This window comes from Tachyglossus aculeatus, chromosome X1, assembly GCF_015852505.1.
Source record: "Tachyglossus aculeatus isolate mTacAcu1 chromosome X1, mTacAcu1.pri, whole genome shotgun sequence".
Classification (NCBI taxonomy): Eukaryota; Metazoa; Chordata; class Mammalia; order Monotremata; family Tachyglossidae; genus Tachyglossus; species Tachyglossus aculeatus.
In genome coordinates this window covers 29,358,256-29,381,969 of record NC_052101.1, presented here as the reverse complement: position 1 = coordinate 29,381,969, position 23,714 = coordinate 29,358,256, and the positions used below count along the sequence as shown (strand labels likewise).

The 23,714-nt window shown below is 39.3% G+C and overlaps 1 protein-coding gene across 4 annotated transcripts in view; it reads left to right on the top strand.

Moving 5' to 3' along the window:
* Positions 1-23,714, top strand: part of GABRG2 (gamma-aminobutyric acid type A receptor subunit gamma2) — a 95,454-nt gene that overhangs the window by 22,707 nt on the left and 49,033 nt on the right. For 3 of the 4 annotated variants that reach the window (XM_038740085.1, XM_038740083.1, XM_038740086.1), the window contains exons 2-6: positions 1,503-1,654; positions 7,923-7,990; positions 11,055-11,275; positions 13,261-13,343; positions 18,112-18,249. In XM_038740085.1, coding sequence (XP_038596013.1) covers positions 1,503-1,654; positions 7,923-7,990; positions 11,055-11,275; positions 13,261-13,343; positions 18,112-18,249 — 662 coding nt within the window. The remainder of the gene's footprint in view (positions 1-1,502; positions 1,655-7,922; positions 7,991-11,054; positions 11,276-13,260; positions 13,344-18,111; positions 18,250-23,714) is intronic. The other variant, XM_038740084.1, reaches the window with a different exon arrangement.

Here is a 23,714-nt window from a genome sequence, read left to right as displayed (position 1 = left end):
GAAGAAAACAAACTCCTGAGACTAATAATTCAAAGACAGTTGGGGTTTATTTTTGTAGAGTCCCATATAGATTATGCTTCAATAGAACATATAATCCATTTCATCCAGACTTGTGAAAGCCAAAACATTCTGAAATAGATTCTACATAATCTCAGAGTAAGCCTGCTTCACTGGTAATAAACCTGATATTCTATAATTCCTTCCTAAGGTCCAAACAAATCTGCCAAATTCATAAAAAGACAAATCTGCCAAATGAATAAAAAGACATTCATTTTCACCTGCACATCCACTTCAGGACCCTTAATTAACATTTGATGCTAGGGGTTTTTTTTCAATGAAAAGTAAATATCACGGGATAATTCACTTTAAAACTAATGCAGGTTTGTGCATGTTTACTGATGCTTCATCTAGTGACCTGTGAGATATTGATAAACATGAAGCCATGAATTGATCAGTAGTTTTCCAAGTTGTAATACCTTTCTGTAAAGATGACAAATATTGAAGGGGCCAATAAAGTACAATGTTGTGCTAATACATCTATCAACTACCAGACATGATTAATCAGACTCTTCACCTGTGAGCTTGACTATTCACCTGAAGAAAAAAAAATCAATATTGTTCTCAGCAATTAATGCATTGTCATTAAATTATATTAGAAAAGTGATTTCTGTTTCAGTCTTTATTTTTTGCCAGTTACAAGATCCTGAGAATTCCATTTGCTTTTTTCTGTGGTATTTAATAGAGATATTTGTTAAGCCCTTACATTCTACCAAGCACTAAATCAAATGATTGGTAGATATAAGAAAATCAAGAAAGACACAGTCCCTTTCCCAGACAGAGCTCACAGTGTAAGAGGGAGGGAGCTCAGGTATTTCAACCCTATTTTACAGATGAGTTTATTGACAACACACCAGAAACCTCAGCCTCCATTGGGGAAAATTGGGGAAAAGAGGCAGTGCAAATCCAAACCTTTCATTGCCCTGCAAAGTTGAGGTCAATTTAGTAGGGAGAGGCTGTTCAACAGTTTGTTGGAGTGAATCTAATTATTCATCTCTTCCCTCATTAACAGGGTGGGTCAAACTAAACTCTCTAAGGAGGAAGAGGAAACATAACAATTGAATTCTCTGCATATAAATTGATCATTTATGTATAACTTCCACCAGAATAGTGACAGCTAAGCACATTTTAATAGGTCCCTTCTGAATCAGATAGGAACAAATAGATATACTAAAGGACAGAAATAACTGATAAAGAAGCAGTTATTTATACATTGGAGGGCAGATCGAAAATGATTGCTGGGTTAGTGGAAAGTACCCTTGAGTGAGCTACATCGATCAGTATGTACAGCAACTAATTACGTTGGATTTTACTTCATTTCTAGACTAGGGGTGGGATGTCCAATAGTCTACACAGTTCTTTAACCTGCTTAATGTTTTCATACTCTGTGTTTGAAATATGTGACTCTTTATGAATTTTTTCTTATCCAATTTGTCTTCCCCTAGCAGCTCCAGCCAAAAGGCAGATGATGATTATGAGGATTACACTACTAACAAAACATGGGTCTTGACACCCAAAGTCCAAGAAAGTGATGTCACCTATATTTTAAATGGTCTTCTGGAGGGGTATGACAATAAGCTGAGACCTGACATAGGAGGTGAGTTCTCAACTCTTCCTGCTGAGTAGGGGCAAAGTTTGGAAAGCTAATTCAGCTGGTTCCAGTATCAAAACAAATCATCATAATGGAGTTTTTGCCTGTCTTTCATATTTTTTTTTATAAAGAGGTTCTAGTACTATGGTTGGAATGAGATAAGGAATATATGTTCAGAGGAAGAAGGTCACAAGAAGGCAGGGGCAGAACTTAATCGAGGTGATGTACTTTTTCAAGGACATTTGAAAGATTGTTGGCCCTGATGTCCAAGGGACCCATGGTAGGAACTAAAGAGAAGAAGCAATATTGTTCCAGAAGAAGTGATACTGGAAGAAAGAACAAAGAGCTGACAGAAATTACAAAACAGCAGGGAAGAGGAGAACTGGCAATGTAGCTGAACAAGTTTAGAGGGCATTTTCCATCAATTTCAACTGTATCCTGAAATGGATGGCTGATCATCCATTTAGACAACTTTAGAGCCATTGTAAAATGAAATTTGACACTCACAGGTAACATAATTTTAAAAATTCTTAGTCACAGACCTCTGAACAAGGAGGTTTGTATTCCCAAACTAGATTTCTAGTATTTTTTGATAAAAGGCTTGAAATTATTACATTGTCTGTCAGGAAGATTAATTTTGTGTTGGCCATATTTCTCTGGAAGAATGTGGTAACAAGAGATTGATGGAATGTAGCATCTAAAAAATTGCTGTGTATTTTATCCTTTTACTTATGTTTGATTTCAGACGGTCTTGATTTATCCACAGGCATCATTTCAGGGTTCACTGGAATTGTTAAACTCAGTCTTTCAATATTAAATGTCTGATTCAACACCTTTGTTTCAAGATGTAGAAAAGTAAGATGTGTTGGAAAATGTGATAGTTTTCATTTTGACCAAAATCATTTTTATGGAATGTATCTAATGTTTATAGGTGATTTGAAAGTTCACATTACACATTTACACCTTATTTGAAATATTTTTAAAAGGGGTTTTCTGCAAAAGTTAGGCATTTCTGCAAGTCACTAGTTGCGGTGACAGAAATTGGTAATTGATAACATCAAGTTTTTCTGGACAAATGCTGGTATTCCTCCTTAGTCTTCTCAGTGATATATTTTGTTATTAAATAGTGGATCTGATATGGAATATGTACATTTAAAATCATGCAATGTTCCTCTGTAAAACAGTTAGCTTCCTCTGTTCATGAGATAAACCAAATGAGGCTTTTGCTTCTGAGTGGCAGTCATTGCTGTTCAGATTGTGACCACCCAGGACAAATATTTCTAACTCAGGATTGACTCACCTAATATCTTGAGTAAAAAATGCTACGATGTTGGAGAGGAGTGTTTGTTAGCAATGGTAAGAAACCCAGGAAAATATTAATTCAGCAATCAAATTAGAATTTTTGCATGTTCTGAGTAATAAAAGACTTCAAGAAAATCTAAGGCCCAGGTCTCCCTATTCCCATTATTATGGTGAATAAGATTTAATAATATCATTTCACTTGACATATATATGTCTTAGTTATTCATTTGCAAAGGTGAGGCTACATATAGTGAAGCTGTAACAATATACATAGACATGGCTAGAAAGACAGATGTATTATCAATAGTTCATTTAGAATTATGTGCATGTCAAGCTGGTTTCTAACAGTGCTGCTGCATTGCCTCTTGAGGGTCTATTGCTTGTGAGACTGCCGCTTGGTATTTCCTCCTCTAATAGGTACAAGCCACTGGTCCATCAGCTGTTCAAAACTTCCAACAGTCCACTGTTTCTTCCCTTGGGTTGAGACTTTGCTCAACAGTGTATTTTAAACATTCAATCTGCCCTCTCTGCTTGTGTGCACTCTCTTTTGATTCACAGTAAAGCACAGCTTGGACAACCTATTATTATACATTCTCCTTCTTTCCCCCCCACAAAGAAGTTGTGCATTGTCTCAATTCTGATGAGATGACTGTTCTAAGGCTTCATTGTTGGTAATCTTGTCCTTCCATTTAATGTTGATGGCTCACATTGGTGAAGCTGCCCCTCAACCATCTGGAAAATTAAATGTATCTGCTGAACCAGAGGTTTCAGCTGAAAAAGCATCCAGAGAATTGTTTCAGGCAGAAGTACATGAGATTCAGGAGTGGGTTCACTTCCAACTGGTTAAGAGTCAACAGAACTAAATTTTGTGGCTGAACAGGGAGTTAACTTGTACCTGCAGTTCCTGGAGGTTTTCATTAAGCTTTCAATACCAGGGATTTGAGCTTTGATGATTATGATGGTAGTGGCATAAAGGTTCTTGCTGAGTTTTACACTAATATTAGGGAGCCATAGAAGGTAAAGTAACAGTACTAGCAGTATCTGAAGGATAGGGAACACTTTTAGTAAGATCATACTTAATCGATGCTTAGCCAATCAGTCAATGTTATTTATGAAGCACAGTATGCAGAGCACTGTACAATGTGATTGGGAGATTACAATATAATAATAATAATGATAGTATTTGTTAAGCACTTACTATGTTCCAAGCACTGTTCTAAGCACTGGGGGGATACAAGGTAATCAGGTCATCCCACATGGGACTCAGAGTCTTAATCCCCATTTTCCAGATGAGGGAACTGAAGCACAGAGAAGTTAAGTGACTTGCCCAAAGTCACACAGCAGACAAATGGCAGGGTCGGTATTAGAATGCATGACCTCTGACTCCCAAACCCGTTCTCCTTCCTCTGAGCCACACTGCTGTAGTGACAGATACATTTGCTCTCCCCGAAGGAGCTATTAGTGTAAAACCCAAAAGCAAATGACTGTTGCCTAGTCAATGGACCAGTAAACAGAGCAGTCCAGTCACCCTGATAGAATTTAATGAGCTGATCAATCAGAGAACAGTCAAGGAAAACTGAGATAGCCAGGAGGAAGGGGAGCAGGAGGGTGGTTGTTAGCTATAATAATAATAATAATGGCGTTTATTAAGCACTTACTATGTGCAAAGCACTGTTCTAAGTGCTGGAGAGGTTACAAGGTGATCAGGTTGTCCCATAGAGGGTTCACAGTCTTAATCCCCATTTTACAGATGAGGTAACTGAGGCCCAAAGAAGTTAAGTGACTTGCCCAAAGTCACACAGCTGCCAATTGGAGGAGCTGGGATTTGAACCCGTTACCTCTAACTCCAAAGCCCATGCTCTTTCCACTGAGCCACGGTGCATAGTTTATATCCGTTGAACCAATAAGTAGGGAAGTAGGCAAGGGTAGTTCTGACAAGCTAAAAACAGTTAGCCATAACCTCTGAGCCGAAGACCAAGAGGGGCTGTGAAGTCCCCATCTGGTGTCCTGGAGTGAACTCTGTCGGCAAAGTTGGCACGAATTTTATGCTGCTGTTACACCATCTATATGTGGTGTATATACGAGAGAGAAGTTATCATCATTGTGTTATTGCTAGTGTGTACCCTCGGATAACTTGAGAGGGATTTAAGGTTACCAAAGTCCTCATATGTAGTGTTTCATTCTGCAGTCCTGCCCATGGCAACATGCATTGGGTGTACCCTCAGATAACTTGAGAGGGATTTAAGGTTACCAAAGACCTCATATGTAGTGTTTCGTTCTGCAGTCCTGCCCATGGCAACATGCACTGGGTCTCTCCCAGAAGGAAGCCCAGGCCCCTACCCACTGTCCCAGTGGATAGCTCCTACCTGACTGGTTTGATATGAAGCATGATATTCCGTGTTGCTAACAAGGATTTTCTACTCTGTCCCTCTTCTATCATTTGAATAACGCATTGACGAGAGGCAGCATGGCCTAGTGGCAAGAGCATTCATTCATTCAATCGAATTTATTGAGCGCTTACTGTGTACAGAGCACTGTACTAAGCACTTGGGAAGTACAGGTTGGCAACATATAGAGACCATCCCTACCAAACAGTGGGCTCACAGTCTAGAAGGGGGAGACAGGGAACAAAACAAAACATATTAACAAAATAAAATAGATAGAATAAATATGTACAAATAAAATAGAGTAATAAATACGTACAAACATATATACATATATACAGGTGCTGTGGGGAGGGGAAGGAGGTAAGGCAGGGGGGATAGGGAAGGGGAGGTGGGGGAGAGGAAGGAGGGAGCTCAGTCTGGGAAGGCCACCTGGAGGAGATGAGCTCTCAGTAGGGCCTTGAAGCGAGGAAGAGAGCTAGCTTGGCGGATGGGCAGAGGGAGGGCATTCCAGGCCAGGGGGATGACGTGGGCCGGGGGTCGACGGCAGGACCAAGCATGGGCTTGGGAGTCAGAGGACGTGAGTTCCAATCGCTGTTCTGTCACTTGTCTGCTGTGAGACCTTGGGGAAGTCACTTAATTGCTCTATGCCTCAGTTATCTTATCTGTTAAATGGAGATTAAGACTGTGAGCTCCTCGTGGGACAATCTGAATACCTTGTATCTACCCTGGCACTTAGAACAGTGTTTGACACATAGTAAATGCTTAACAAATAACATAATAATAATGATAATGGGTGAAAGAATAAAGTTCTGTGATACTATGAAGATCTTTAGTTGTGTTAACTTCTACCTGGATGCAGGCTGACACCTAGTTTTGGCTTTCTTCTGTTTCATTGTCAGTCCATATCACTGTGCTGACTGTGAAGTGATTTATTCCCTGAGTACACTGAAATCAGCAAACGGCAAGTCTTGGATGAGTCTGCCCAGTGCTTCTGATGAATTGGATTCAAACACATACACCTTCCTAAGCCCCTGCTTACATCTCCACACTTGACACTGTGGAATAAATTGAGCAGCAGCAGTCCTTCCACACAATCCTGTTTATGCCAGTGGTGATGGGAAAATGGTCAGACAAGTTCCATTCAATCTGAATTATTTGATAAATCAGTGGTATTTACTAAACTCCTACAGTGTGCAGAATGTAGCATTCCTACAGTGCTTGGAAAAGTGCAACAGAGTTAGAAGGCATGATTCTTGCCCTCAAGAAGCTCAAACTCTACTGTTGTAGTCTGATGATCTTGATCTTCTAGACTGTGAGCCCGTTGTTGGGTAGGGACCGTCTCCATATGTTTCCAACTTGTACTTCCCAAGCGCTTAGTACAGTGCTCTGCAAACAGTAAGTGCTCAATAAATATGATTGAATGAATGAATATTTCAGGGAAGTCAAACCCTTTAGCTGTTGCCAGGGCCCAGCTCTGTTGATGGAGTCAAATAGAGTTGGTGGCATGTTCGCCTCAGTTCCCTTGTATCTTTAATGCCACAAAAATCACATCTGATGATCTATGGTCTTACCTTGGTAAGAATCCACATTATGATCCAGTAGCTTATTCAGAGGTTTCTGCCAGTAATAAAAAGCAGTGAAATACTCCCAACATATCCAAAGATGACTACGCAAATATCTAAGCATTACGTTCTCTCCTTCCTTACTGATTTCTTCAAAAATGCCATCAAACACTGGTGCTGCATCAGTTTTCATCGTTTTGGGTGACTTCATCAGAAGTTGGGGCTGAGCACATGCTTTCACATTTGGACAGTTTGCTATGTTTCTATGCTTCCAAGGGCTTCTTAATCAATTATGCAAGTTACAATCAGGAAACTGCTTAGTGCTTATGCCATCTCCACAGGATCCCATCTTTGTTGGTACTGAGAACAAATCTGTCTCTATTCTTCATCTGTGCTATGGAAGGGTACATGGAGCGATGTAGCTTGTAGGGAGATGAAATCATTGGACTGGTGGCAGTTAGCCTGGTCCTTTCCAATCTGGCATCCCACCTATGGTCTTGCATGTTTCTCAGCTTGGTCTTCAATTTCACTTCACTCAGTCAATCAATGATATTTACTTACCACTTTCCCCGTTCAGAGCAGCGTTTACATTTGGGAGAGTACTATATAACAGAATTGGAGGACACATTTCATGTCCACAAGAGCTTACAGTCTAAGAAGATAATGGTTATTGAAATAAATGACAGATATATACATAAGTACTTTACGGCTTAGGGCGAATCTCAAGTACTTAAACAGAGTGCAGATCAAAGAGCATAACTGACTCTGATTAGGGAATATGAGGGCTTTATTCCTCAAAAGCTTGACCTCAGGATGTATTGGACACAAGGTTTTGTTACATTGCTCTTATCGGAGATCATATTTGGAATGTGTGATAAAATTAACATTAAATGCCATAACATTAAGTGAGTAGATTCATGAATTTTCTAATCATATGTATTTTATTAGTTGAATTAAACTGTGATATTAATATTCTGGACTTTAACACAGTTATGCAAAGCTTGTTTATTGTTTTATTTGCAGTGAAACCAACATTAATTCACACTGACATGTATGTAAATAGCATCGGTCCAGTGAATGCTATCAATATGGTAAGTTTCTGGTATTTTGTCTATGCCTCCAAGGTATTACATATTTACTGACTTCATGGGATAATGTTTTGGAAGAATAGAAAAGTAAATATTGTGGGTTTGTTTATTTCTGTGTTGGAGAAATATTAGGAGATTAATGGGAAGGGAAGAATTGGACGAATTTGTTCTCAAATGGTACAGCAGACATATTACCAGGACTATGATTTCATGTGTTCTAGGTGATAAAATGTAATAGTTTTTTTGAAATGGACCTAACAAAATTCACTACTACATTAGGTATTAAAAAGCAGTCACTATCTTGTAAATACCTGATGCTTTGGGTGCTATTTTCAATATGGTTGCTAGATGGAGAAAGCAATTAGTCAACTATCTTTCATCAAATCCAGTTCCTGCCCTACAGTTCCCAAATATTCTCTTGACTGTGGTCGTGGTGGCTGTGCTCCACCCCAGACTCTGTCCAACAGTTGGGCCTGGTCTCTATGGAATTGGATGCAGAGGAGACAAAGCCTAAGGAAAGGCTGTCTTCCATTTTTCATCCTTCATAGGCACCTCAGAGCACTGGCTTAATTCCGCTTCCCAGTGGATCTTTGGCCTCAGGGACCTCAGAACCTTTCTCCCCGACTCCTTTCACCTTCTGCAGCTTGAGCAGAGAAGCAGCATGGCTCAGTGGAAAGAGCACGGGCTTTGGAGTCAGAGGTCACGGGTTCAAATCCTGACTCCGCCACATGTCTGCTGTGTGATCTTGGGCAAGTCACTTAACTTCTCTGGGCCTCAGTTACCTCATCTGTAAAATGGGGATTAAAACTGTGAGCCCCACGTGGGACAACCTGATCACCCTGTATCCTCCCCAGCGCTTAGAACAGTGCTTTTCACATAGTAAGCACTTAACAAATGCCTATTATTATTATTATTATTATTATTATTATTATTATTATTATTATTCTGCAAATAGTGCTAGGCTCAAGATCAGGATCCCATTATTTTGTCTGTGTCTTCACTGGAGTTTGCATCCATGTTGGATACCCTGTCCCATTCTTCCTCATCTTCTGCTGCAATCCCCTCCCACTCAAGTTGATAATAATAATGATGGCATTTATTAGGCATTTACTATGTGCAAAGTGCTGTTCTAAGCACTGGGGAGGTTACAAGGTGATAAGGTTGTCCCACGGGAGGCTCACAATCTTAATCCCCATTTTACAGATGAGGTAACTGAGGCACAGAGAAGTTAAGTGACTTGCCCAAAGTCACACAGCTGACAAGTGGCAGAGCTGGGATTTGAACCCATGACCTCAGACTCCAAAGCCTATGCTCTTTCCACTGAATCATGCTGCTTCTGAGATTGGGAGCTCTCCTATCAATGCTGCATAGCTAATTAATTCATTCAATCACATTTTCTGTGAACACTTACTGTGTGCAGAGCACTATATTAAGCACTTCGATATAAAACACTGCTCAACAGTCCTTGTCTTGGGGGATCCCGATGTCATTGCTCAGAGCTGAGGTCCTGGGATCATTCTGGTTGAATACTAGGGATGCTGGCATGGCTTGAGGCCCTGGAGACCATTTTAACACCTATCAGGTGGCCAGAACACTATGTATAGTGAAAAAAAAGACACTGCTGTGAAGAAATACATTCATTCTACTAGTGAATAAAATGTATCCTGGTCTAAGGGCCCCAGGAAATGAGAAAGGATATCATTATTGGGGGTAAAAAGCTAAGGTGACAAGAGCCATGCTAGGGAAAGAAGCATTGCAGTGGAGGAGCAGCAGAGGGAAGAGTCAAAGACCAGGCAAATTGCCTAAAATCAACTATCAAATCTTCAGCCAGTGGGCATTTCACTTTAACTTTCCATAAGCAATAATCCTCAAAAAACCTAGTGAATAAGAGGTCCTGAGAGCCATGGTATTTATTGAGTGCTTCCTTATATTGAGTCCTTAGTATACTGCACTAAGTGCTTGGGAAAGTACTATACAATGGAGTTGCCAGGTGCAATCACTGCCCACAAGAAACTTACAGGCTAGATGGATAGGGGAAATTGTAAAATATAAGAATATTTACATCAGTTCTGTGTGTCTGGGATGTGCAGCAAAGTGCTTCACATACCAGAAACAAGGGCTTTTAAAAGTAAGTTATAAAAATGCTTAGGTGGTAAATATAATCTGTACTAGCTAAAGAAAAATAAGATAAAGTACCTTTCTACCAATTTCCCAGCATGCTTCCTCTCTCTTCCCTTCATTTATGATGATTTGACAAGATACTCCATGATCTAAGATAATCCAGGACCTGATGTCTTCTGACATCTTAAGAACAGATGGGCTAAATTTAAATTCTTGTAAGATAGGGAGATGGGAAGAATGCATCACTATGGGAGGTTGGGTGAAAGGGAGGGAAACTTCATTTACCTAATCCCTTTTCATCTGAATCAACATCACTCCAAATTAAGAATCCAATTTCCAAATCTCTAGACCTGGCAGCACCGCCAGGACACAGAATTTCCATGAAACCTGTTTGGTGTGTAGCAGCCTCTTCTTGTAAAATCAACTGGGTTGAATGTCAATTGGTCTGCAGTCAAAATTACATCAGTAGAGTTGATATGTGCTTTTCTGTTTGAAGCTGAATTTGAGATGAGTCTATAGAGATGTTTCAGTGCCATAAATATTGCACTGCTTGAATAGGCTAGCTTCTGGGTTGTGCTGGGAACTACTGGAGCTGATCTGGAGTGAAGCACTTTTTCACTTGACATAGATATCTATGCTCTGATAAGTTCCCCAGGATAATAAACTGACACAATTGCATAAAAACTGGACACTCGCGGCAGAATTGACTGAAACAATTCTGTTTGTTGAGGAAATATGAGTACTGGTCTGGAAACGACAATGTGTTTCTTTGCTTCTAACTCTTGCGAAACAATCTTTCATTCCTTTATGAATTAATAAATACTGAAAAGGTATTAATTTGTCCCCAGAAGTCAGTAAAATATTCAACAGAATTTGAAGTGTCTTACAAAGATACGCTGCAATTCTCTTGAAATTATTTACTTTCTTTTTGTGTTTCATGTAACAGGAATATACAATTGATATCTTTTTTGCCCAAACCTGGTATGACAGACGTCTGAAATTTAACAGCACTATAAAAGTCCTCAGGTTAAATAGCAACATGGTGGGGAAAATCTGGATTCCGGACACCTTTTTTAGAAACTCCAAGAAAGCTGACGCTCACTGGATCACAACGCCAAATCGGATGTTAAGAATCTGGAATGATGGCAGAGTTTTATATACACTAAGGTGCATTGCTTGGTTTTAAATTCCTATTCACTGAAGTAAGGGAAAGAGAAATCGAGCTTCCTAGATGGTGGAAAGAGAAGGAATTAAAAGCTTGTTTCAGTTTAGGAGCATTTAGTACAACGTAAGCATATGGTTAAGAGCAAAAGTCAGTTTTCTTTTCTCTTTTATTTCAGAAAATTGCAGTAAAAGTTCTTTAATTTGGGTTCTACTAATGAAGAATTTGTGATCCCTCAGACAAATACACACCCCACATCGTCCTTTTGCTCTTTCTCCCACTGTAAAGGAAAGTAGGTTTTGATTTTGGTTAATACATTCTCAATTAATCTGTAAGCAGAAGGAACTATACAGAGACAGCAGGGAGAGAGCAGGGGGGAAAGATAATTGAATCTCCTGCTGCTCAAGCAGATTCAAATAGATAAAGTTAGACGAGTACACCATGATGCCAAACATAAACTTAGTGCATGCACACACACACACACACACACACACACACACACACACACACACAAATCCATAAAATTCAACAACTACAAACTTTAGTAAAAATGCATTAAAAATACCTCTATAACCTAGTCATATTACCATTTCAGTCTGGACAGCCGTAGTTTGAAATACGCAAAGCTTTACTGTATTGTAGAATTCAAATAAAATTAAACTATATCTTTTTTACCTTGAATGAATAGCAAATTAACAAAAATCTCCAGTCTTTGGATTTGATAGACAATGTTTTCTTTTTCATGCTTTCCATTGTTTTTTCCTTGTGTTTTTTTCTATCACACTCCTCCTCTGGCGCTGTACTTCTGCATAACTCTCTGTATTTATTTCTGGTTCCTGTGTCATGTGTGATTTGGTTTATACATCTGTGTCCTGTTGGAAACTCATGATTCTGTGTTTCTTAAAATGAGACTACTAACTACTGTATGTGTATGTGGCACATATGTACATAAGTGGGTGGATATGGATATTGACTAGGTTTATGTGCATATGTGTATGTTTGAAGTGAGTATAAAAGGGCATGTAGATATGATGCAGTTATGTATGCATATGTAGAAGTTGATATTTTATGGGGTAGGAAAGAAAAGAATGGTTACATCAACAACAATTGTATTTATTGGGTGCTTATTATGTGAAGAGCACTGTACTCAGATCTTGGGAGAGTTTGGATATGAGACAGTATGGTCTAGTGGAAAAAGCATAAGACTGAGAGTTGGAAGAGCCAGGTTTTGCCACTTGCTGCTGTGTAATCTTGTGAAAGTCACTTCATTTCTCTGGGCTTCAGTTTTTTCACCTGTCAAAGGAAAGATAGATAATTGTGTTCCTGCATCTTAGTCTGAGTCCCATCTGGAAAAACAGATTGTATCTTATCAGATTGTTCCTGTTTCTATGCAATGCTAATCACAGTGCTTTGTACATAGTGAACACTTCATAAATCACATGCCTATTAATACCAATACACCTATATCACTGAACAAGAGAAGACTCTTTCTCCCTAGAGGAAAAAGAAAGACGCAGATGAGATTCACAAACTGTTCATTCACTTGTTCATTCACTTACACAAATACACACACACACACACACATTCATCTAAATCATATTTATCAAGTGCTTACTATGGGGAGAGTACTATATTAAGCCATTCCTGATATAGATGTCATTTTTTTTCTTTTGACCATTAGGGCTGAAGGATGGAGGTGATGAGGGAGACTTCTAGGGTATGAGAAAACAAATCAGGTAAAGAATATTTTATCAGCAAGCCAGAATTCTTTCCAGGAACCCAAGAAAAAGTCCTTGGCCTCAGAGATATTCAGGAATGAGGAAGGAAACTTAAAGTACATTTAGAGCCAAATTCATCATGCAGAAAGCCCAGAAAGCCTAGGTAAAAGCTGAGAGACAGAGGAGAGAGCAAGAGAGAGAGAGAAAGAGAGAGAGGTTGTGAGAAGTTTCTATTTGATCAATCTAAACACTGACCATTTGTTTGTTCTTAGATTAACTATAGATGCTGAATGTCAGTTACAGTTGCATAATTTTCCAATGGATGAACATTCCTGCCCACTGGAATTCTCAAGCTGTAAGTAACATTTTCTAATAGTCCCATCCTGATTGCCTCCATTAGATTAATTTTAGAGCTAGCAACATTGAATTAACAAAGTTGGTAAAAGGCAGTCATTTGACAGTGAATAATTGGTGTCTGAGATCAGATAAGGACCTGGAATTCAAGTGAAAGAGGGAAAATAAGAATTTTTTTAGTTTTCCACAGTACTGATAATCAAAACCTACTACATTTTTGCAGACTTATTTGTGAGATAGTAATTTTGATATTAACATTTTTGACAACTCAAATACTTAGGTCCATGATATTGGAAGCTTTTTCAAACCATGAACAAGCCCCCTCAATACAATAATCAAATAGGTTTATGCCCAATTTTACTATAATACAAGGGTCCTATTATTGCAAATCTCTGCATTTAGAAAAACTTGGGCTATAGTATTTGCCCATTACAATGCTGCTTACCTGTGCAATTGCACATAATTCATTTCTTCCAAACAGCTGTGTGCTATAACCAAACATACTTATATTGTCAGACAACTATTCCCTTGTTCACAAACGATGTTCTAGACAAAATGCATAGTGAGAACATGCGTTTTAGCAGAACTGATATACATTACAACAGTGTAGCATACTTGACTCTGCAGTAGAGACAACTCAATGTTTCATTCAGTCATTCTTTCAATCGTATTTATTGAGCACTTACTGTGTGCAGAGCACTGCACTAAGCGCTTGGGAAGTGCAAGTTGGCAACATATAGAGACGGTCCCTACCCAATAACGGTCTCACAGTCTTGAGAAGCAGCGTGTTTATGAGAAGCAGCATGGCTCAGTGTAAAGAGCACAGGCTTTGGAGTCAGGGCTCATGGGTTCAAATCCCAGCTCTGCCAATTGTCAGCTGTGTGACTTTGGGCAAGTCACTTAACTTTCCTGGGTCTCAGTTACCTCATCTGTAAAATGGGGATTAAGACTGTGAGCCCCCCATGGGACAACCTGATCACCTTGTAACCTTCCCAGTGCTTAGAACAGTGCTTTGCACATAGTAAGCACTTAATAAATGCCATCATCATTATTATTGTGATAGTGATATAATGATATAATTAATCATATTCATTGAGCATTTATTATGTATGGAACAGTGTATTAAGCACTAGGGAGAGTAAAATGTAACAGAGTTGGTTGACATATTTCCTGCCCACAATGATTTTACAGTTTAAAGGGGGACACAGACATTAATATAAATAAATTATGGATACATACAAAAATGCTGTTCTGTCCATGTCTCACCACTCCTTAAGAATTTCCAGTGGTTACCCAACCACCTTCACATCAAATAGAAACTCCATACCATTGGCTTTAAATTACTTTGACAGACACTCTCCCAACCTTCAAAGCCTTAATGACCCTTCTCTCCCTCTAAATCCCAGCCTGCACACTCTACTCCTCTGGTGCTCACCTTCTCACTGTGCCTGGTTTTCACCTGTCCCACTGTCGACCCCTGGCCCATGTCCTACCTCTGGCCTGGAATGCCTTCCCCTCCTCAAATCCACCAAACAATCAAACTCCCCCACGACCTTCAAAGCCCTACTGAAGGCTCACCTCCTTCAAGAGACTTCCCAGAGTAAGCTTCCCTTTTCCTCAGCTCCCCCTCCCCTCCCTTCACCCTGACTCTCTCCCTTTGCTCTACCCCACCATCCCTCAGCACTTGCGTATATATGTATATAGCTATAATTTCATTTATATTAATGCCTGTTTACTTGTTTTGATGTGTATATATCTATAATTATACATATATATATTGACGCTATTGATGTCTGTTTACTTGTTTTGATATCTGTCTCCCCCCTTCTAGGCTGTAAGACCATTGTGGGCAGGGACTGTCTCTCTTTATTGCTGAATTGTACTTCCCAAATACTTAGTACAGTGTTCTGCACAAAGTAAGCGCTCAATAAATACGATTGAATGAATGAATATTGAAGACACGTCTTGAAAAGGTCTTCCCCAACTAGGCCCTCATTTCCTCTTCTCCCTTTCCCTTCAGCATCATCCTTGCACTTGGATTTGCATCCTTTACTCACCCCTCCCCCAGTCCCACAGCACTTAAGTATGTATCTGTAATTTATTTATTTATATTAATGTCTGCTTCCCCCTCTACACTATAGTCCTTGTGGAAAGGAAAAGTGTATACCAACTCTGTTATATTGTACTTTGCCATTGTTCTTAGTACAGTGATAGGCACACAGTAAATACGATAATTGATTGAGTGTGGGGCTCATAGTGGGATGAGTAAAGGGTGAACATCCTAGTTCAAGGGTAAAGCAAAAATAGGTGTAATAAGAGGAAATGAGGAAAGAAGACTAGGGGAAGGCATCCTGGAGAAGATATGACTTTAATAAGGCTTTGGTGGAGGGGGAAATTGATCATCTGTTTGATGTGAAGAGGGAAGGCCATTCTAAGTAAGGGGTTGGCAGTAAGATAGACATGGTTGAGGTGCAGTGAGTAGGTTGGCATTAGAGGAATGAAGTGTGAGTACTGGGTTGTAGCAGGAAATCAAGGAGGTAAGGAGTCAGGGGCAAGGAGATTGAGTGTTTTAAACCTACAGTAAACAGTTTCTGTTTGATGTGGTGGTGAATGGGCAACCACTGAAGGTTCTTGAGGAGTAAGGAAATGTGGACTGAATATTTTTTTCAGAAAATGATCCAGGCAGCAAAGTAGGGACCAAAATGGCAAGAGACAAGAGACAGGGAGATTAGCAAGGAGGCTGATGTAGTAATGAAGGCAGAATAGGATAAATGCTTGGATTAACATGGTAGCAGTTTGGATGGAAAGGAAAGATGGAATTTAGTGATGGTGGGAACCAACAGGATTTAGTTACAGATTGAATATGTGGCTTGAATGAGAAAGATAAGTCAAAGACAACGCCAAGGTTACTGGTTTGTGAGACAGGGAGGGTGGTGGTAATGTCTACAATGATGGGAAAGTCAGGAAGAGGGGAGGGCTTTAGTTGGAATATGAGGAATTATATTTTGGACATGTTAATTTCGAGGTGTCAGCAGGATATCCAAATAGAGATGTTCTTAAGGCAGGAGGAAATACAAGACTGCAAAGAAGGAGAAAGATTGGGGCTAGAGATGGAGATTTGGTAATCATCCACATAGCCGAAGCCATAGGATAAGATGAATTATCCAAGGGAATGGGTGTTGATGGGGACTCAAAACTGAGCCTTAATGGATTCCAAAAGTTAGGGGTTGGGAGGCAGAGGAGGAGCCCGTGAAAGAGACTGAGAATGAGCAGCCAGTGAGATAGGAGGGGAACCAAGAGAGGACAGTGCCCAAGAAAACAAGTTGAATAACATTTTCAGGAGAAGGTGGTGGTCGACAGTGTTAAAGGCAGCTGAGAGTCTAGGAGGATTAGGATGTAGTAGAGGCTGTTGGATTTGGCAAGAAGGAGATAATTACTAACTTTTTAGGGGCAGTTTCAGGGAAGTGAACTACTCATGTGTTTATGTTAAAGAAAAGAAATCTGTCAATTCTATAACTCTCCTCCAAGTACCTGGTACAATGTTCCACACTGTGTAGTAGGGGCTCAGTACATACTATTGATTAATGGATTGATCAGGCAGTCAGTCAATAGTACACTGACTATTAAATTATTGTATGTAATAAAAGTAAATTAATATACCTCTATAGTACATGCTACAGGTAGAGTAAACCTACCCTGCTCTGGAAGCATCCCCTTTTATTAAGGAAGTCTAGTTTGATAACATTTGTAATGGTGTTTAATGATGAATTTCCACATACATAATTTGTGAAGTAGAGTTTATAAACTTACAGGAAATCCATCAGAATTTCTGGGTGCTCAGCAATGACTAGTCTTGTACAAGTAAGTGAATTCAAATAATATTCACTTTTATTTAGATTCCTTTTTCCCCAGAAAATAAAATTCCTGTTTACGGTTAGCCTCCCATGAAGCACTCAGTAGATAAGTTCTCATCAATTAATGTACTAGGCAAGGCAAATATATGACAGAGCAATTTAATAGATAGAACTGAACTTTAATTACATTGTGTTGCATTCTTAATACAGTCAGCTAAGAAAATGAAAGCACCTAATCACACGCATAAAAGATTTCAACAATCAGCTGAGATGAAATACTTTTACTTTCAATTTTTCAGATACATAATGATAATGAACCTACCCAAGGTCAGATAAAAGTACAAGATTTATTTATAGCTGACTACTTATCCTGTTCTATTAGCTGCAGTCTTTCTTCAAGAAGGTTAGATACAACTTATGCCTGATTAAAAATATGAAAGTCAACTTTCAATTATTCAAACTAATTGGGAAAGGCTTAGTGTGAATAAATGAAATCCACAGATAATCTTTAAATTTCATTTTAGCCATTAGTTTTAATCCTTTTCCTACAAAGTCTTTAGTAGAATAATGCATTTTACCAATTATAAACTTTTCTAATGGCTTCCCTTTTGTGTTCTTTGCTGGAGGCAGCAATAAATGAAAAATAGCAGTGAATGAAAAATGGCAAAAACGCCAGAAGACAGAGAAAGAGGGAGGATAAGAAAAGAACCTGAATAACCTTTCAATTGGAAAATCAGTCCTATTATAGATTTGGCTACAATTGGCACTGCTACAAAAATCAATAAATAGTGAAAATTTTGGTTCTTCCCTTTATAGAATATTTTGTGCTTGTACCTGGATAATCAAATAGTTCTTATATAATAGTAAAATAGAAAAATACTAGCTTTGTCTTTTTTTTTTTTAATTGCATGGAAGATGGCTACCCGAGGGAAGAAATAATTTATCAGTGGAAGCGTAGTTCTGTTGAAGTAGGAGATACAAGGTCTTGGAGACTCTATCAGTTTTCATTTGTTGGACTGAGAAATACTACTGAGGTAGTGAAAACAACTTCAGGTAAGAATTACGTTTTTCTGAACTCTTCATAGAAATGTTACATGAAAAAATTGTCTTCCTCTTCCTCGGGAGTTATTTTCTTCAAATGTCATCTACAGTTCTTAAAATGAGAATTATCCTGTAGAAACACTAGAGGCCAACCTAGGTGATTGTGATGGTCTATACAGCAACATTTCTGTTCCATTAAGTATTCCAGAAGTGTTACATTAACTATTCCAAAAGTACTAAATAAAAGTGATTGATAACATCATATGGGCAAACTGTTGCTTAATTCCTTTAAGTGGAAACAAATAAAAGCTGAAATGAGATGTTAGAACATATTTTGGCTGCTAAAAACATATACTGAATTTCTTTTCATTTAATATTTATGTTATATATGATTGTATAAATGTATATATACATAAATATATACATATACATATTGGTATCTTCTCATTTAAAATAGTAGAACAGGAATGACTGAGCTTTCAGTAGAAACAGAAATAGTAGTGCATTTACTCAATATGAAAGGATTCTATTTTTTTTAATATGATTTTGGGGACATTGTAAAATCACTGACTATTGGGTGGTTGGTGGGTGTTATTAACAGGACAGACTGGGTGAAACTTTAATATAAAATATTTGGATTTGCTATAGATTCTTTTTCTTCAATTTCTCACTTTCTTGAAGCATCCTGAAATGGAACATTACTATTCATCTGGAAACATTGTTAGGAAAAAAAGGACCTTTACTCTTTCAGCTCAAAGTGTAACCATACTTTTCATTTTGAAATTTAAAATGAATTAATTGAATGACCAAAGAGTGTATATCAGACTAGTATAATCCTTCCAGACAAAGCTGGAGCAGCTTCCTCAGAAAATTCAGAATAACCGCATCATATATTTGGAAGGAAGGGACAAGTGGATTGTAGTACAATTCATAGAGGGAAAGAAAATACGGCTAGGAGCTACCACCCCTTATTCTACAGAGACCCCCCTGGATCACCCTTTGTCCCCTTCTTGGTCCCCTTCTGTTCTCTATCTACACTCACTCCCTTAGTGAACTCATTCGCTCCCACAGCTTCAACTATCACCTCTTCGCTGATGACACCCAAATCTACATCTCTGTCCCTGCTCTCTCTCTCTCCCTCCAGGCTCGTAACTCCTCCTGCCTTCAGGACATCTCCATCTGGATGTCTGCTCGCCATCTAAAACTCAATATGTCCAGGACTGAACTCCTTATCTTCCCTCCCAAACCCTGCCCACTCCCTGACTTTCCCATCACTGTTGACGGCACTAGCATCCTTCCCGTCTCACAAGGCCGCAAGCTTGGTGTCATCCTCGACTCCACTCTCTCGTTCACCTCTCACATCCAATCTGTCACCAAAACCTGCCGGTCTCACCTCCGCAACATCACCAAGATCCGCCCTTTACTATCCATCCAAACCACTACCCTGATCGTTCAATCTCTCATCCTATCCTGTCTGGACTACTGCCTCAGCCTTCTCTCTGATCTCCCATCCTCGTGTCTCTCCCCAGTTCAATCTATACTTCACGCTGCTGCCCAGATTGTCTTTGTACAGAAACACTCTGGGCATGTTACTCCCCTCCTCAAAAGTCTCCAGTGGCTACCAATCAACCTATGCATCAGGCAAAAACTCCTCATTCATGGCTTCAAGGCTGTCCATCACCTCGCCCCATCCTACCTCACCTCCCTTCTTTCCTTCTCCAGCCCAGTCCGCACCCTCTGCACCTCTGCCACTAACCTCCTCAATGGGCCTCACTCTCACCTGTCTCGCCATCGACCCCTGGCCCACATCCTCCCCCTGGCCTGGAATGCCCTCCCTCTCCACATCCGCCAAGCTAGCTCTCTTCCTCCCTTCAAAGTCCTACTGAGAGCTCACTTCCTCCAGGAGGCCTTCCCAGACTGAGCCCCCTCCTTCCTCTTCCCCTCCCCATCTTACTTGTACATATTTATTCTATTTATTTTATTTTGTTAATATGGTTTGTTTTGTTGTCTGTCTCCCCCTTATCAACTGTGAACCCGCTGTTGGGTAGGGACCGTCTCTATATGTTGCCAACTTGTACTTCCCAAGCACTTAGTACAGTGCTCTGCACACAGTAAGCGCTCAATAAATATGATTGAATGAATGAATGAATCACCCAGAGTTAGGGATTTGCACAAAAATATTCCTCAAAGGTGGATTACTGATCAACCCCAGTTTGATCCTTTGGACTTGAAGGACTATTCAATCAACGGCACATCTAACTCTGGAATACAGAGGGCCATTGGAATAGATGAGGTTAAGTAGGATTGTCTACATAATCTGTGCACAATGCAATTAGGCCTGTGGGTCTCACATCGGCCCTTTCAGCCATGTACACACAAGCACACACACACACACACACACACACACACACACACACACACACAAAACATAGTATAGTACATAGTATATTAGTACTTCTCAAAATCCAGAGTGAGTGTTCTTTTGTTCTTTCACTTCCTGTCTTTGACTATATTGCTTTATGCTCCTGTATTCATCTCTTTCATATAAATGGACATCACTCACTCTCTCTCTCTCTCTCTCTCACACACACACACACACACACACACACACATGCACACACACTGTGTGTGTGCATTTATCCATATATAATGATGATGGCATTTGTTAAGCGCTTACTATGTGCAAAGCACTGTTCTAAGCGCTGGGGAGGATACAAGGTGATCAGGTTGTCCCACTTTGGGCTCACAGTCTTAATCCCCATTTTACATATGAGGTAACTGAGGCCCAGAGAAGTGAAGTGACTTTCCCAAAGTCACACAGCTGACAATTGGCGGAGTCAGGATTTGAACCCATGACCTCTGACTCCAAAGCCTGTGCTCTTTCCAATGAGCCACACTGTCTGTGCAGTTGGTGTGGCATTTGCGCTCCAGCACCAGCACCTCTGGTGTTGTCAGATAGACGTAGTATCAGAAGTAGGCTTTTAGCTCGTAAAACCAGAAATACTATTGATGAGTGACAGTAAGTAACACCATGAGAAAATCATTACAAATTTAAAATGCATGACATTGATGAAGCTCAGTGTTCCTTTCAGTTCAATTAAGACCAGGTAAGAGACAATTGTTACCTACTAGGTTTACAGACATATAAACTTCTTAAAAGAAGGCAATCTTGTTTACAACCCAATATCCTTTTTCCTAATTCCTTTTCTCTGAGACTCCCGCTAACACAGGAGTTTCTGAACCATCATAAGGCACAATGACATTCTACTTCTATTGGTTCTGCACTTTCTAAGGTGCACCATCTAAGTTAATGATTTGCTGTTTCCGGGTATGTCACTATCATTAGGGTGAGATTCTGATGGGAGAAACTTTTAGGCTTTTAGTAGGATAACAGGAGGTGGTTGGATTATTGGCTTCTTACTATAGGCAGGTCCTTCTTACTAGTGGCTCTAGGCACTGTTCCAGTTTGACTGTGCGTGGGGTGACCTTTTCTCTGAGATTGGAATCCTTTTCAGCTTCTCAGGGTTGCATTGTGCTAGGTTTCAGGTTCTTTTACTAGGAAAAGTGAAAGTCATTGCCTTTCCACTGAGAGCAGCATTTTCCTCCAAATATACAACAAGCCTTAAAGAGCTGTTCATAATTCTGGTATCATTCCAAATACAAACTCATTGTCAGATCTCACCCAGATGTGGGATGTTAGCTATTTCTATTCCTTAAGATACAGATGATTGGAAAGGGAGAAAATTGGACATATTTCATCTTGTCTGTAGGAAATATGAACATACTTTGTTTCTTGGAGGGGAAAAAAAGCAGTAACTAAAGTTCCCCAGCCCCAAAGAACAAAGGAGTTTTCACTTTGAGGGCACTTCTCAATTAAGGCACATCACACATGACCTTATATTAAATCTATTTAAACATAAACTGCTGCTCATCTTTAAGTTAGCATTTTACTTCTTTTAAGAATTTCCAATAAGGCACACTGAGAGTGAATAGAAGTATGAAAAAATATAATCTTAGACTCTATATACTGTCATTCCTAGATCATAGACATTTTACTTACTGAAATAATCTGTGAAAAAATGGTGCATTTGAAGAGTTACACCACCATCTTCACAAGAGTTAATTAATTATCATTAAGAAACCTCAATGATAATATGACAGATATAAAATCTGTTGTATAGCAAAGATGCATATTGATGCCTTTCATTAATTTAAAAGGACTTTAGTTATTTGTGAGTTTGAAGACAATGCTTTTCTTCACCTTATAACTGCCAAAATCACAAAATTAATGGGATCATTTATTAGGCTCATTACAAGAATGACAAGTTTTGGCAAGGTAAATTCAATTCCATATGTTCTACTCCTATCCAATTTTCCCATCACAGTAAAGAACTCTACCTTCCTCTACATATCTCAGTCCCACAACATTGACATTAACATTTATTCCTACCTCTCTTTCACACCCCACAGTTAATCTGTTCCAAATCCTGCCAGTTTTCCCTCTACAAGATTTTCAGGATCCAACCTTCCTCTCTATCCTATCATCACTCTTGACTAGAGCCTTGTCATATCTCGGTTTGGCTTCTACAGCCACCTCCATACTGGTCTCTCTAACTTCCATCCCTCTCCTATTCAGTGCATACTTCAGTCCTCAGCCCAGAAAAGCACTTCTGTGCTGTAGTACTCCATCGTTTCCCCACTGAGCTTCTTTCACTGTCTCTCCCCTCTTCTGTCCATACCTCACTCTGCTGCCCAGATCATGTTTTCTAAAAAAAATTCAGTTTTAGACGTTTCCACTCCTAAAGTACCTCCAGTGCTTGTCTCCTCACCACCACATCAAATAGGAACTCCTTACCATGGCTTGACAGTGCTAAATTTATTTGCTCTCCCTCTCCTATCTCACTGATCTCCTACTACAACTCAACCCACACATTTCACTTCTTTTAGTGCCATCCTCCTTTCTGTACCTTGATGTACAGAATGTCATCTATCTGGTTGCTGACTCCTTGCCCAAATACGTTGTATTGTATTTTTTCAAGCACTCAGTATAGTGTTTTGTACACAGTAAGTGCTCAATAAACGCTATTGATTGATTGATTACAATTTAAATAGGCATCAACATAACCTATTGTTTCTATTTAGTTTCTTTTACATATACCTAAAGGCTTCAAGATGATTCCATGAAGGCTTAGTTTCTCTGATCTTCTGAAAGCTTGTTTCCCTTCCTGTTAAATTGTTATAAATGTGTTTTCTACAATATGTCTAAAAAGTTATAGGTGTGTAATAGTAGCAGAAGGCAATTCCAAGTGTTCTGAAGCTTGAGAGTCTGATGTTGAGATGAATGAATATACAAATGTAAAACTAGGTTTCCTTAAGACTTTTTATATAGGCATATATATTTTTCTACATATAGGATACCAAATATCATAAAAGAATATGTGAGAAATGTTGTTATAGTATTTTCACTTAATTTTCAG